Source organism: Nelusetta ayraudi, unplaced genomic scaffold, assembly GCF_046127955.1.
Source record: "Nelusetta ayraudi isolate G7.1 ecotype Tasmania unplaced genomic scaffold, CSIRO-AGI_Nayr_v1 ptg000168l, whole genome shotgun sequence".
Classification (NCBI taxonomy): domain Eukaryota; kingdom Metazoa; phylum Chordata; class Actinopteri; order Tetraodontiformes; family Monacanthidae; genus Nelusetta; species Nelusetta ayraudi.
Genome location: NW_027466218.1, coordinates 2,930,593 through 2,945,286, shown reverse-complemented (window position 1 = coordinate 2,945,286; position 14,694 = coordinate 2,930,593). Strand labels below are relative to the sequence as shown.

The 14,694-nt window shown below is 43.3% G+C and overlaps 1 protein-coding gene across 1 annotated transcript in view; it reads right to left on the bottom strand.

Moving 5' to 3' along the window:
- The window catches only part of suclg2 (succinate-CoA ligase GDP-forming subunit beta), a 74,057-nt gene extending 64,440 nt beyond the window's left edge, over positions 1 to 9,617 (bottom strand). Inside the window, exon 1 of the mRNA XM_076014229.1 lies at positions 9,480 to 9,617. Coding sequence (XP_075870344.1) covers positions 9,480 to 9,563 — 84 coding nt within the window. The 5' untranslated portion in view covers positions 9,564 to 9,617. The remainder of the gene's footprint in view (positions 1 to 9,479) is intronic.
- Between the last annotated feature and the right edge of the window lie 5,077 nt (positions 9,618 to 14,694).

The following is a 14,694-nucleotide window of genomic DNA, read 5'->3' as shown; positions in this document are numbered from 1 at the left end:
AAATAAAGAGATACAGACATTCAAATTAGTCAATTTAGTTTTCTTTCCTATTCATTTCCAATTTGGCAACAAACGGCTGAGGCCAATCAAAACAAAAATACCTTCACTAATGCATACATACACATACATATAGACATCCAGAAATGTATTTTGTTTTTTGTTTTTTTACATTAACTATGGATTTCTTTTTAAGGAGGAAAAAATGAAGGCACTGAACAACCATCTCTGGGGTTTAAAAGAGTAACTATCCAGCAAGAGGCAGCTGCATGGAGGAAAATCCTTTGGTTGATGTCAGTGGTATAATAGGTCAAAATGGGCCGACTCAATATGAGACCATAGAAAGGTGGTAGCAAGTCAAGTAACCACTGGTTAGAACCAGCGTCTTCAGAACAGCATCTCTGAATGCACGACACCTCCAACCTCGAAGCAGTAAACACTCACTGGACTCTTTACCAAGTACCTGGTACTGGCAAGAACCTGAGAGAGTGAAAAGCAGAGGAAATTCCCAAACGATCAACAAATGTATGTTTGCAATTTGCAAATCACTATTTGGATAGACCTCAATAAAGAAAGAAAGACCCGGCTTATCAAAGCCTGGAGAAGCAGCCCACAAAAAACTGGCTTCTAAACATGAACTGTGAAAGTTATTTTGCTTGATGTTGATGAAATGCTGCTGAGAAGGCGGAGGAGGCGGTTCCTAAGAAGCCCTGGGACTGCGTCAGGAGGTCGCCAATCCCTTCAGAGCACGCAGAGTCGCTGTGCTCTTCTGCAAAGACACGGTGAGGACAGACGGCGCTTTGGCAGCAGCTGTCTCAGACTGCAAAGTCCTTGTCGCAGCCAGTGAGTGGCATTGAAGGATAAAATCTTGGTGAAGTCATTCCACATCCAAAAAACACTTGTTTGGCAAGTTCATACAGTATTCACAACTGGTGTCATGCTAGGCGAGGATCTGAAAGGAGGCGAAAGATTGGGAAGTCTTGTGTGTGTGTGTGTGTGTGTGTGCGTGTGTGCGTGGTGGAGTGCACAGTGCCCAATGTCAAAGCGCACTTGTTGAGGGAAGTGTCACTACAGTCGGGGGGGACATTTGATCTTGATACTTCCCAAAGTCACTTCATGACATGCAACCTCTTTGTCATGTGTTTTCCCCCCCCCCCGCTAAACTAAGGGAGCCAATGTCCTGCGGCGAACGTGAAGCGCTTGTCTTTATAACCACCAGACAGTGGACCAATGTCAAAATGTCACCGTCTGACAGAGTGCCTCTGGTTCGCTCGGAAATTTATTAGGGCCATAATCCTCAATTTACAGGGGAAGGTTACAAAGCTGGCAATCACCTTTGATCACGGCCATAAACAGCGGCCAATGTCAATGCTGCGCTGCCGCTCGTTAATCTGCCACTCCAGCTCCGAGTGCTGACGCGGCAGGTCAAGAAAAAGGACCTCCTTGCACGGACGCAGGGGCTGAAGATGTGAAATTCAACCCTGGTGGTCTGGGACGCTGTGAACTGTGCTATAAACTACGGAGAGGTTTTGTTTTTGCAGCCATATTAGAATCTAATGAGCAGCAAATCATTATGCATTGCTGTGGTTAAACTGCCTCGCACTAAAGCCGGTCAGGATAAAGCGGTGTCCACCAAGAATCCATACCAATGTCTTCTGCAGCAGCCAATGAACTCGCAGGTCAGAGTAACCCAGAGAAAACTGAATGAACTAATTAATTTATTGATAAAATTAAAACTTAAGTTTTAATTTTATGTAACTTATGTAACTTTTTAAATGTTCATTAGTTTTTTTTTGTTAAACGAAAGAGAACAAAGCACATTTATAACAAAAGGAACTTGCAAATCTGTATTGATGTGGCCTGGATGACACTCCTTCAAGTCGAGGAAGGGAAGCTCCAATCACCCGGACGTTCAAAGACGCCTCTGAAATCCTGTTGGAGAACCTCAACATCCTCCCGACTGTGACTCTCCTTCAATTGACCGCTAGATATTGTTTTGATGACTTTTTTTTTTCTTGTTTTACTGAAACTTCCAACCGTGAATGAACTGCCTTGATTTGGATACAAAGAAAAAATAACCATCACCAGAAAAGATGATGGTTCTGTCGCATGAACGAACAAAGACAGTGTGAACTACACTTTCTACATTAAATAGTAGCACTTTTTACATTAAAGTCATTTTACTGTCCACAAAGGAAGATGAGTGGATTTGGATGAAAAGGTTAATCTGTCTCAAGGTGTCCACACACACAAGAGAATAAAGCTCAATTGTGAGCCTGATCTGTCCTCCAAAACAATCAAGGACGCGACGCCTGATCCAAAGCTTTAAAGGCAGGCGACTATTTTCCCCCCAACTGCTCCTCAAGTGTGTGGCGTCAGGAAGCAGCGCAGGATGTGTCCACGCTCAGTGAAATCACTGCATCTAGAACTGCTGTTCTGAGTGGATTGTCTAGTACAGTTTTTAAAGATTGCACTATTACTTGTTCCTGTGTTTTAATTAAACTGGTTGGAGATTAGATAATTGTCTGGCACGACGACGCATCATTTCATTCCAGACTGACATCAGGACAATCACTGTTTTGGTTGCTAAAAAGAGACAGCTTGTTTTTTTCCCACCAAACTGCAGCTCCAAGACGGTTTATTCATGACGATGCAATATACCATTTTGCCTCAATTTTATTTAAAATATTTTATTATAACCCACTGGCGTTCTGACATCTTATAGTTGAAGAAAGAAAAAGTTTGGTGTTTTGCTGCGGTTATTAGATTTCCAGAAAAAGTAAATGTGATTGAACTTGATTGTGTTTGAAATGAAAATCTAATAAAACTCCTTTATCCTGCTTGAGGAGCCTGCATCTAAAATAACATTACAAATATTTTTATTTATCGGCAATACTAGTACTTTTTTTTTTTTTTTTTTAACAACAATAGGCTTAAAACGCAGTCTAACGGGGGCATTGAACATTATGCAGCGGTATCCCCAGATGTCTGGTGAGGTTAAAATCCTCATTACTCGTCATGGCCAGAACCTCACCCCTTTGAAATGACACTCCCTTATTAGTGGCGACAAATGACTGCAGAGTTAATTAACCAGAATGCTCCTTCAGGGGCAATATAAAATGTTTAAGAAATTAACAGATTGCCAGTTCACCAATTCTGTGTAATTGATTTGTTCCCATTCAGGTTATGAACTCAATCTTTCTTTTCCTTTTTTTGCAATCCATTTAGCCATTCACCCGGGAAGAATTCAAAGGGGGGGCGGGGGGGTTATAGTGTCCAGTTCCGTGACAGCCGAGATTGAATCAGAGGGGAGCAACTCTCGGAGCAGCTTCCCAGATTATCGCTCCACTGATTGCAACAGAAATGTTTTTCTGCAGATGAAGTGGCAGCTACTTAGCCGAGCACCATAAATATGAGCTGTCTTGCAATTAGACATGCAGTGTGGTAGGCAGCGAGAGAGGTGACACACAGTGTGAAAAATGGGGACGCAGAGGAGCAGAGTTGATTTGAATTTTCTGCATAAACAGGCCAGCGTGAAGCAGGGGCAAGTTTTCACTTAAAGGCGGCCGTGTGGCACAAAAACGCCTCACGGAGCATTAGTGGGCCAACGCTGGAGTGTTTCCTCCTTTCATTTGAAAATAAAAAGGTCCGCAGCACCTCATGACCAGAGTTCATCTTTTCATCCTGACAGACTTGTACTGGAAGTAATGGCAGAAACAAAGGCTTCAAAGCATTTTGCCATTTGGTTGAACACAAATATGGCAGCTTCTACATGAAACCGTTGTATTTCCAAAGCAGATGTAAACTAAGGAGCCTTCTGTTTTTTTTGTTTTGTTTTGCTACTAAGTAGCTAAAGACTTAGTAGCCTGGAGCCACATAATCTTATTTAATATTCACAAATTTGCCAACCACCAATTACATCAAGCAAAGGTGTTTTTTCTCGCATCGTCTCCAGTTGATCAACTCTATGAATCTGTCCCACTAGTCAGCCGATGAAAGGAAACTCTGGTTTATTTTTGTTGTTTAAGCAAGAAACACAATATCATGAGGTTGACTTGCTGGAGCTTTAAAGTTGCATGAAACACTAACATGTAAACTGCTGCTCTACTTCTTCTTCTGTCTGTCCTCTACAGGGGTGGCCACTGGCCACTGGCCACAGCCAATCACATGCCTCCATCTAACCCCACCCACCGCATCCTCTTCTATCAAACCGACTAACTTCAAGTCCTCCTTCATTACATCCGCAAATCTCGTCTTTGGTCGCCCTCGAGGCCTCCTGCCCGTGTTCGTTCCTAACCTCAGCGTTTCCACACTCGCAGGCAGCTGTTTTGCCCTCGGCCCATCAAACGCTGTGTTTGTGTTTACGTTTAAGGAATGGCATGGGGAATGGAACCCATCAGCTGGGAATACGGGAGCGAAAAGAGAGAGCGATAGTAATACAGGAGGAGTACAGATGCAGACGTGGGAGCGGTAGAGCATGGCTCCAGGATTAAGATCAGTACGATTTGCATCATTGGCAGGTAGACAGGGCACGTCTAATCTCCTGCAGACAGGCCTCGGAGAGGGTGAAAAAACGACTGTTGTGTCTCTGCAGATAGGGATTTCAGTAATTAGCATAGTTATTAAGAGAAGGTGTATGGAATCATGTTCAAAGCTGTGGAGTCTTAAGGATTAGACAACAAAGTGGAAGGGGAGGCAATAAAGTATTTGCAACTGTGCTAAACCTGGACCCTGTGCGATTATTTAACTTGGCTTGCACAGTATGATGGAAATCTGTTAAGCTAAATACTTTTTTTTAATGATGGACAACAAGCAAATGACCTGAGATGAAGAAAGTAATATTAAAGCCTTGATGTTATCTGTTGTGTCGTCTCACCGGCAATGACTTTGCAAAGTCTTATACAGCATCAAATTCAAAACGAAACACTCTCATACATTCGGGCTGCAAAACATTGACAAATCTGAATATAAACATGCCAAATGTGGATATAATTATCACACAGAAACCAGTCGAACTGCAATTATTGATATTCAATGTGTCATCCGCCCACGCTCGGGGCCTTGGACCCAGACGGCCACCACCCATGAAGAGGACAGTGGCCGAGGTTAGTAATCAGCCACTTTAGGGATGGAAAGTCACTGTGACGGTTAAAAGGAATGGAAGGAAAATTGAATGTTTTTAGAGGGCATTAAAATGAGCTCTGTTGAAATAATTGGCAAACTATATTTTCAAGGCAGCTATGTCAGGTTAACATCAGTCTATGAGCTGCAGTGACGTGGATTTTGTTTCATAATGCCGCGTCGCTAGAATGGAAATAATGATTATTTGACTAATTGGCAGCCTACTTCCAGTGACGTACTTAAACACACCCACCCCTACATTCAGGTACACACACCACCACATCCATACACACACCACCACATCCATACACACACACACACACACACACACACACACACACGTATACACAGATGCAAACATGCACATACACACAAGTATACACACATGCAAATATACACATACACCCGCACACACGCACACACACACAAATATTCACAAGCGCGGGTACACTGTTGTACACTATTGCATAGCTTATTGTCTTATTGATCCATGAGTAGATTATTATCATCGTTATTATTACTATCAACATTATTATTATTATTATTATTATTACTATTATTATTATTATTATTACTATTAACGTTGCTATTATTATCATCGCTATTATTATTAACATCACTGAATGAACTCGCATGTATGTTTGTATGGGTATATATGTACTATCTGACAATTAGCTATGCATATTTACGATCTGTTTTGTTCTCTCTTAACACAATTGTATATTGTTGCCAGTTGCCTCCTCTACTCCTCTCTCTCTATCCCCTCATCATCTCATCATCCCCCCTCCCCCTCCCCCCCCACACACTCATTTCCCCTCTACTCACCTCCCTATCTATCCCCCTCAGTCCGGTCATGGCCAGAATGTCACCAAGAACATTATAATAAAACCACTAAAGAGGTAGCTCCTGAAACCACCCACGTGGCTCACACTCTCAAGATCTACCTCTGAGAATAAAATCTGTCAGCCATCATAGACATTCAGAGACACTTCTGCTTGTCATTATGGCCGGACCGGACAAGGGAAAAAAAAAAAAAAAGGAAATAATGATTATCTCTTTTTTCCCCCTCAGTATCTGCATCGTCGACTCGAACTCTCCAGGGTCCACATTAGCGGCAAACCTAGAGCCAAACGGCATCGGTGCTGTATAAAATTAAGTGTTTCAACGATCATCGCCATGGCAACATGCATGTTTTCCTAATTTAAAACTTGTAAGCGGCTCGTCTTTTTCATATGTTTTTTCCAGCAGTTTACTGGCGAAGGCGCACACAACAACAGTTTTATTATCTTAAGTGATAGCTTCAGATTTTGTGAGAAGCGTCGGGTGTCGCTCTGGCAACGGCGTGCGCACGACTGCACAACTTTGCAGAGAACTTGATCATCATCAGGTTGTGACTGTGACCCTCTTAAAGTTCACGCCTCACCCACCTCCCCACCCGCCCTGCCCCCCCCAAAAAGTAAGTGCACGGCGGCAGCCCCAGGCAAATTCAATTATGAACTCCCCATCAAACTTGTGTGTTTCAAGTTCCGGTTTCAAAGATGATGAATAAGGTTGCATGACGGCGGATCATAATTTTCGAGCACGTCGCTCCGGTCTAACGAATTACAGCCTCCCAGCCTTCCGCCCGCGCCATTTTCACGACTAATTTCCAGACTCACTCCCGCAGTTCTCCCCCCATTACCCAAACAACGGCCAGCTGACACACGCGCAACACCGACTCACTGCCTTCCCCGGTTTTCACAGGCTACCGACGTCCCCTAATGACTGCAGCCCTTCTAAATTATTGAAAGTGCCTAAGCAGCTCGCCGGCAACAGAAATGGCTATTAACCTTGGTGAAGTGATATTCAAATCCAGTTAGAGCTAACTTCATCCCGCAGTGTCCCTCGCGGGGAGGAAATGTAAATGTGTTCTCGCTGAGACAGATGGGGAAGCCGCCCGTTGTTTGAAGATCCAGCAGAAGAAGCCGGTGCAGGCAGAGCCCCCCACCCCCGCAGCCCAATCCCCCCCTCACCCCCCCTGTAAAATATTCAGAATCCAGTCTCAACGAGCCACCTCTTCTCCAAGCATTTCCCTTCAAACCACGCTGCGCTCCGACACTGCCGGCTTATTACTAAGCAGGCACACCTTACACACACAGGCGCGCGCACACACACACAAAAAAAAAAAACGTTTACAGATTCACCGCTGTGCAGCGACAGTGAAAAACAGCCTGAGGATTATCTCGCTGCGCAGACAAGAATTCGGTAGATGTGATTTATGAGAGAGAGCGAGAGAAAGTGAGGGGCAAGAGATGGAGGGGAGGGGAAAAAAAACCTCGACATCCGACTCCGTCTTTAAGAGCATCCTGGACTCTAACCACCTGGATATTGTGATGTCCCCTGCGTTGTGGCTGACAAATCATCACAAATTGAATTCTCCACCTCAGCTGACACGTCGTCGGTGCAGATGTGAGTCTATTGTGGAGATACTGGGCTGCCAATCAGCTCAGCCTCTGATACTGTGCATCAGAACAGAGAAAATATCTCATCATTACTCTTAAAACTGGGCCTGGGGAGGTGAGGAGGGAGTAAAAGAGGGAAGCCGCGTGGAGGGACAGGAATGCTGAACTGCAGCACCTGCGAGAGGTGCTTAAGTTTTTGCAGACGACAATAGTGACAAGACTCTGGACGTCCTCCAAACAATGTGGATTGATTTGTCAACCTATTAGAGAGGGGCAATAAACTTTAATGCTGCATTAAAGCGTCACAGTGCAAAAGACTTGGTGTGTGCAAGCTGCATTAAAGAGGTCTGTTTCAGTGTGCAGCAGAGGAAATTGACCAACTGATGGAACATTTTTTTCCAACCATTATGGATTTTAAGATAGTCTGCAGCTAAGTCTTTCTAGGGCAAAATGCCATGCACTCTCTGGCAAAGAACACAACTTGCTTTCAAAGTTTCCACTTCACGTAAGAGAAGCCACCACTTCATTTCTGTTCAAAAGTCCATGCAACTACTCTATGAAAAGCAATTTATGATGGAAACCACTGAGCTCATGTAACAAATACACAAAAACAGATTTGTCCTTCAGAGTTTAAACCATGTCCTTTCAAATGCAGCAGGACAAAATGCATCCAAGCAACATAACGAAAACAGTCCAGCTGTTTATAGTATCAATGTTTATTCTATCAACAGGCTTCGGCTCCCGTTTTCCTGACAGGACCTAACAATCCAGGATTTAACATTTCAAACAACCCAAAAGTGATACGCACTGATAGTAACAAAAAAGTTTAAATCTAAAAACACATATTTGTAACAACATCCAATAAATAAGTGAAAAACAATGCATCTGGATTTCCAGAGCCTGCAGTGTGGATTTGTGTTTGCCTGTATAACTCCATCATTCAAGAACATTTGCTCAGTAGGGTAGGTAGGAGGAAAGAGAGCCAAAACAGCCTCTTCAGGCTGAGTGAGGGGAAAAAAAAAAAAAAAAAACTTGTTTTGCAAGGCCTGTACATTGTATACAAACATACATTTTACATCAACCAGTAAAACTAATTATAGGGACCAACCAAAGCAAGGTCCCTTTAAGTTACACAAGCTAAGTTATCCTGCTCTCTCTCACATCTTCATGCAAGCAGGGGCTGATCAATACAGCGGTGTGTGTGTGTGTGTGTGTGTGTGTGTGTGTGTGTTTGGAGGGGGTGTGTAGATGAGGGATGGGGTTGACTGGTTGACTTTCTTAACTTGTGTCCTGTGCTACTTCACTCAATTCTAATTTCTGTTTGCAAAAGGAGTGATAGCACATACGCCCGCGGCCACCCTACTTGCTTACTTCACCATGAGGCACATTTTGTTCAGTGTTTCACGTGAATCCTGACACTGCCAGGGGAGCAAAGTGCAAAGGTGAACCCTCTCCATCTGATCTTATCTGAAAGGGGGGATGGGGAAATGGGGGGATGGAGTCAAGAACTTTGAGCTGACACGTGTCGCCCTGCAGGCAATGTTCAGAAACGTATCCTCGAATATGTCCCCTGCTGTGCGTGTCGTCGTGAAAGATTGACGCAAAAACACACAGAAACATGCAGTGAAGGTTAAAGTATTAAACTCGTGCATTACGGAAGTTCGCCATTCCGATACGGTCGTGTACAATGTCAAGTTTTTGCTTCCGTTTTCTTCAAACGCGCCACGATTACTGGCTTTTACGACACCGTTAAATCCGCACTCGACTTTATGCAAAAGGTCCCTGGACGGACACACGCTGACCTGCTGGATACGTCGCAACCATTTCACGGCTCCACGGTGCAGCGACGACACACACGGGCGGGCAGAAACAGTCACGTCAAGCGAATGGTCTTCGCGGTGACACGACGCCCGAAAGTACCTTGAGTTTGTCCAGAAACAAGTTCTTTGAGGTGGCTGTCCTCAGTCCTCTCGCAGCAGCTTGTGATGCCATGGATGCCGCCATGTTGACACGGAAGTCCACGAGTAGGGGGGCGCGGCCACGTCCTGAGCGCGTGGCCGCCAACAACGAGCCGCCATAGGTCGAGCGGCGGCAATGGGCGGTGCTTAGCCAGGAAGCGAGCCACGCACGTCCGCAACATGAATTTCGTTTCCTTCTCGTCATACACACACGCCTCTAAACGTTTTCGGTGCCTGCTGCTTGTCACATGATTATATAACTAGGTTTAGTGGAGTTCGCGGTGTTTCTGTTTCTTTCATCCGACCCAGAGTAAAATGTGTTTGTGAGAGAAATGCCGTGTTCACTAGGAAACATAGAATGTCGCAAGACTGTGCGTGAAGAAATAGGGTAGGTACTTTTTTTTTCTTTCTTTTTTTTTGGGGGGGGGGGGGATAAATCAGATGCAATTCAAGAGAGAGGAGATAAGAGAAATCACACTTCAAATGTTACGAAGGAAATGTTAAAAGTAAAAAAAAAATCTTACTACTTACCACTTACCACTAAGTACTGCTGGGACTGGGTAGTCCAACATCGAGGAGTGTCTTATCTGTACAGGCTTAGATCCCCTTTGTCCCGTATGTTGACTGCTGCTGAATTGTATCATCAGGATACATCATTAGGTCTATACTTTTCAGATCTGATTCAACAGGAGCAGTGGAAAATCTCATTGTGATCACCACCTGGGAGATTAATTTTCCGTTATGTCTGGCATTTTGAATAGAAAAGATTCCCAAAACTGCAAAAACTAACACTTTGTCTCTTCATGAAGTTGTAGGACTGTAGAATCCACCTCACAAAAATTCAGGAACCACAAAAATGGTTCCTTTGCCGATTTTGGCTCAGGCAGCCAGTGACTGCGACAGCTTCATAGACCTTTGTATGGGCAACTGTGTTGTTGGTAACTGCAATAACTTAGAGTTTAGCTTGAATATAAAACTGTATGGTGTAGGAGACTGATTGATGGGAATCTTGCTCTTGATGTCACTATTACTTTTCTCATGGGCAAGAAAATGTGTTCCACTTCAAAAGGTGGTGAAATCCTTTTAAGAAAATGCCCACAACAAGAGGATTTGTTGATTTACAGAAAATAAAGGACTTAAAACATTAAGTGGATTAGAGAATTACTTATGTGTGACATGAATTATGTTCATAATCTGCTTAGTGAGAATAAATGGAAATATAGGCTTTGCATATAATGTTTGGTTAGGTTTGTTTGGATGCATGTCAGCAACCATGCTGTTTATTTATTGCTGAGGAGCTTTTGGAGGATTTTATTTGAAGCGGCTGACTGTGACTGTTTTAGCAATGATGCTGAATGGACTTACTTAAAATAGCACCATTTAAGCTCACCTACTCCTCAGAGCTCCTTCTAAACCATCCATTCATGCACTGTTTGTAGGGAAAACCATCGAAGGTGCCGCCTCATTTACAATGATACACACAGCACACGATCATGAACCAGCTTCTCATCACTGGTGGCAGTTTGTAGTTCTGTAAAGTTGCAGTAGGACACTGACGGAGGGACAGAGTTTGAACCATTGAACCATTATTTCAACATTATAATAATAATGTGCCATGCCAATTATCAACTGGCCTGCTTTCTTTTTAAGATAAATGAAGTGACATTAACAAAAATATTTCCCTTCAGAAATCATGAGTAAATTCATGATTTAAAAACAAAAACAAAAACAAAACACAAACTTTGTGTCGATTGGAATCTTGAAAACTGAGAATTAGACAGATAGATTGATCGCTTCAAAATATCTCACCTTGTATATCATCAAAATAATTCCCCAAGGTATTTGATGATGTAATTCCACTTTTGTGTCAACTGACCATCGGCTAGTTGTTCACTAAAGTCAAAGTTGCTTGCTGGAAGATTCTGGAGTGAGCTACAAATGGGATAATAGAAAGATAACAGATGATGAACCACAGTGGGCTGGTCTGATTCATTAAACTCCAGAGCTGAAAATGAGTCCCACGTCGGCCCTGCTGAGAGCCAGCCTTTGATTTTCCATCCATTATTAACTGTTGTCCAGTTCAAATTAAAAGCTGCTATTTAAGCATGCGCACTAACAGCCATTGTTGTTTACAAGCCCGCAGCAGCTTTTCCCTGTCCTCAAATCTTAACCCCTTTCATGGATCCTGCTTGTTGTGATCACATTCAGCTTGGCTGGAAAAAAAAGTAATCAGCGCCGAGGTTTTCCAGACGTGTCTGTGAGACTTTGGCCTTGAAACATCGGCGGTACAGCTGCAAAGCAAGATAAGAGCTTGAGGCAATACGAGATAATGTGCTTTCTTCCCCACTGCCTTGTTGTGATGATACACTGTCGTTGCAAGTAGATCTGCATTTCAGAATTAAGATGTTTTGCAGATTAATGCATTTTGGCGCCGGATGGGTCATACGGGCGGCCTCGCATGTACTGAGCAGACACTTTTAAAAAGGAAAGAAAGAAAGAAAGAAAGAAAGGGACATGAATTTTGAATGTCTGGGCTGCTTGGGCTGTGTGAAACGGCGTGACCTTGCGAGCGAGACAAACAATCACCACGCTCAGCTGAGCGGTGTTGGTGAGGAGTGGAGCTAAAGAGCGTGGGATGTGTGAGCTGATCTTGTCTGAATGGCTAAATAGCCCACTCACGCAGTCCTCCAGAGCCCTCATTACATGCCGCATCTTGAAAGGGCAGAGAGGGCAAACCGATCATAAAGAGCAGTGATTATGACAGAGGGAGGGAGACAGAGAGGGATGAAATACTCACCCGGAAAGCATCAGTGCCAGCAAGCCAGGGGACGATGAGACAGAAGGCAGGAGATTATAAGGAACAGCCTCAGCTAAAAGACCTCTGTCTCAGCCCTGCTCTGGTCAAATAACCACATCTACATTGTAAAAGATTCCTAAAATGTGCAAATGTAAACCACTTCATTCTCAACTGGGAGAAACTTTATCTCATGTTTATTTGATGTCTCTGCGCTCCTGGCCTCCCGCTTCTGGATGAGAGCTTTTGATAGTCAGTGATCCATATTTTGCACCGTAAAATATTCTCTGTAAGTTGCAGTTTAAAAATAAAAAAATGTGTAGACCTAACCAAAGAAAAAGCAAAAAAAAATAAAAAATGAAGCGAATAGTGCTGCACCCGCATAATATTTCAGTGTGTCAACAAATCCTGCTGAATGCATTAAACGCATGCCCAGTCTCTCTTTTTGTCGGCTAAGAGCAGCAAACTCAGCTTGAGTTGTGGAATTCACTGAGAGCCGAAGCCAAGCAGGGTGACGAGAGACGATTCACTTCGACATTCTCCACTCTGAAAATGTTTATCAAAATACATACATATATTTTTTTACTTTGTTTCACCTGAGGCCTTTTCTGCTCTGTGGTCAATTAATATTCTAGATGGTGATATATATCCAGAAGGAAATATCAGTGGCCTTTGCTGATGCAATTTCACATTTCTCCTTTAGGTAGTTGTCCACTCTTACAAAACAATGTTTGTTTGTTTTTTGTTTCTTTGGCCCACACCAAAAGCAATCATGGTAATATTCTCTCAGAATACAAAGCAACAAGTGGCGCCTTTCCTTTCTGAACAAGCTGAGCCAAAGGAGAGGATTCTCAGTTCAACGTTTTCGTTACTTAATCATTCCACATACAAACTCTCAACAATTGCTTTTATAAAAGTGTGATTTGCTTTTTGATGAACCAAAGTTCGCAAGCTGTGACCTTTTGAAAAGAGCGGCCAAAAGAAAGGGACTGTTTGACTTTACAAAGTCCCATTTTGACAAAATACATCTTAAAGAGAAAATACAGAGCAGCAGCATTCTCCATAAGATGTCCTGATGCTTTTTGTTTTTTCAATGAGCTTCGCCGCCTTTCACTTAGCATTTAGTCCTCCCTTTGTCATTTTTCTAGGTTGTCCTGACTGAAGTGTGTCTGGCTTGAAGAGCAAGTGGTTTCTGCTGAGGACGCTAACAAACTGGCTGCACTTAAAATCAGTCACAATTTGCCAGATTATCTCTTTTGAGATTCATTAAATAGAAATGTTTGGTCGTTTCATTTTACAAAGGCTTACCCATATCATATATGCAAGATTTAATATTCTTGTGTCGCACCCATAAAAAGACCATTGAAATACATTCCTATCAGAGACTGTTACACTTATAGGATGCAGAGATGGGAAGAAACGCTGCAGGACTAAAACATTAACACTGGAAAATGAGGCATTTTATTTACAGCAACAATAACAAAAAACAACCCAATGCATCAAATTTGAACAACAAAGGTGATCATATATATATATGTGTGTATGTATATATATATATACATATATTTATATATAGATGAATGCACATTTCTATCGGCCCAATAATATATCTCAGGGTCTCAGTAAGACTAACAGGTTGCCACTGTTCCCTTTATGTTCGCCATAGGCGTGGAAAAGCGTGATTATTTACCACAGAGGGCGAGCGTATTCATTATATCTTCCCGGCTGTGCACTGTGGCCCCATAGGTAATAACGCTGTTTGATGGCTCATGTCCTCCCATCCTGAGCGCCCCTGCCGGTGGGGAGTGAAGGCAGAGTGGCGAGTGTGCGGTTCCCCTCAATAATCTATCATTACTCTCGTGGCTCGGCATGTTTGCAAACCATCAGAATGTGAGGGGCGGAGAGCCGCAAGGCCCAAGCGGTCACCACACACTTAGACAGCAATCAAGCAAGCAATGGGGCTCGCAGCTGGGAGCCGACAATGACAGCGACAGGAGGCGTCCAACTCTCACCTGGCTACGACGTCCGACCGCGGACACCCTTCCCACCCGCTGTTTAACATGTGCTGTCCTCTCGCCACTTGTGATCACTAACCATGGATGTATTATAAGAACTGGATAGTAGACTCCCAATATGGCAGTGCAGGATTTTTTTTTTTTTTTGGGGGGTGGGGAGTGGCCACTCAAGGTACTGCAGTTAAAAATCCTGCGTGGCCCAAAAAGCATTTTTCCCTGAGATTGCAATGCAGACATCAATGCCTGTGAACCGGTTGACAGGACACCTGTGAACAGAAACATGGTTCATATATCTTTATATTGTGTATTTTTTAATTATGGACTTTTGATCTTTCAAAAAAAATTCTAAAGGCCAGAAAAACCCTGGA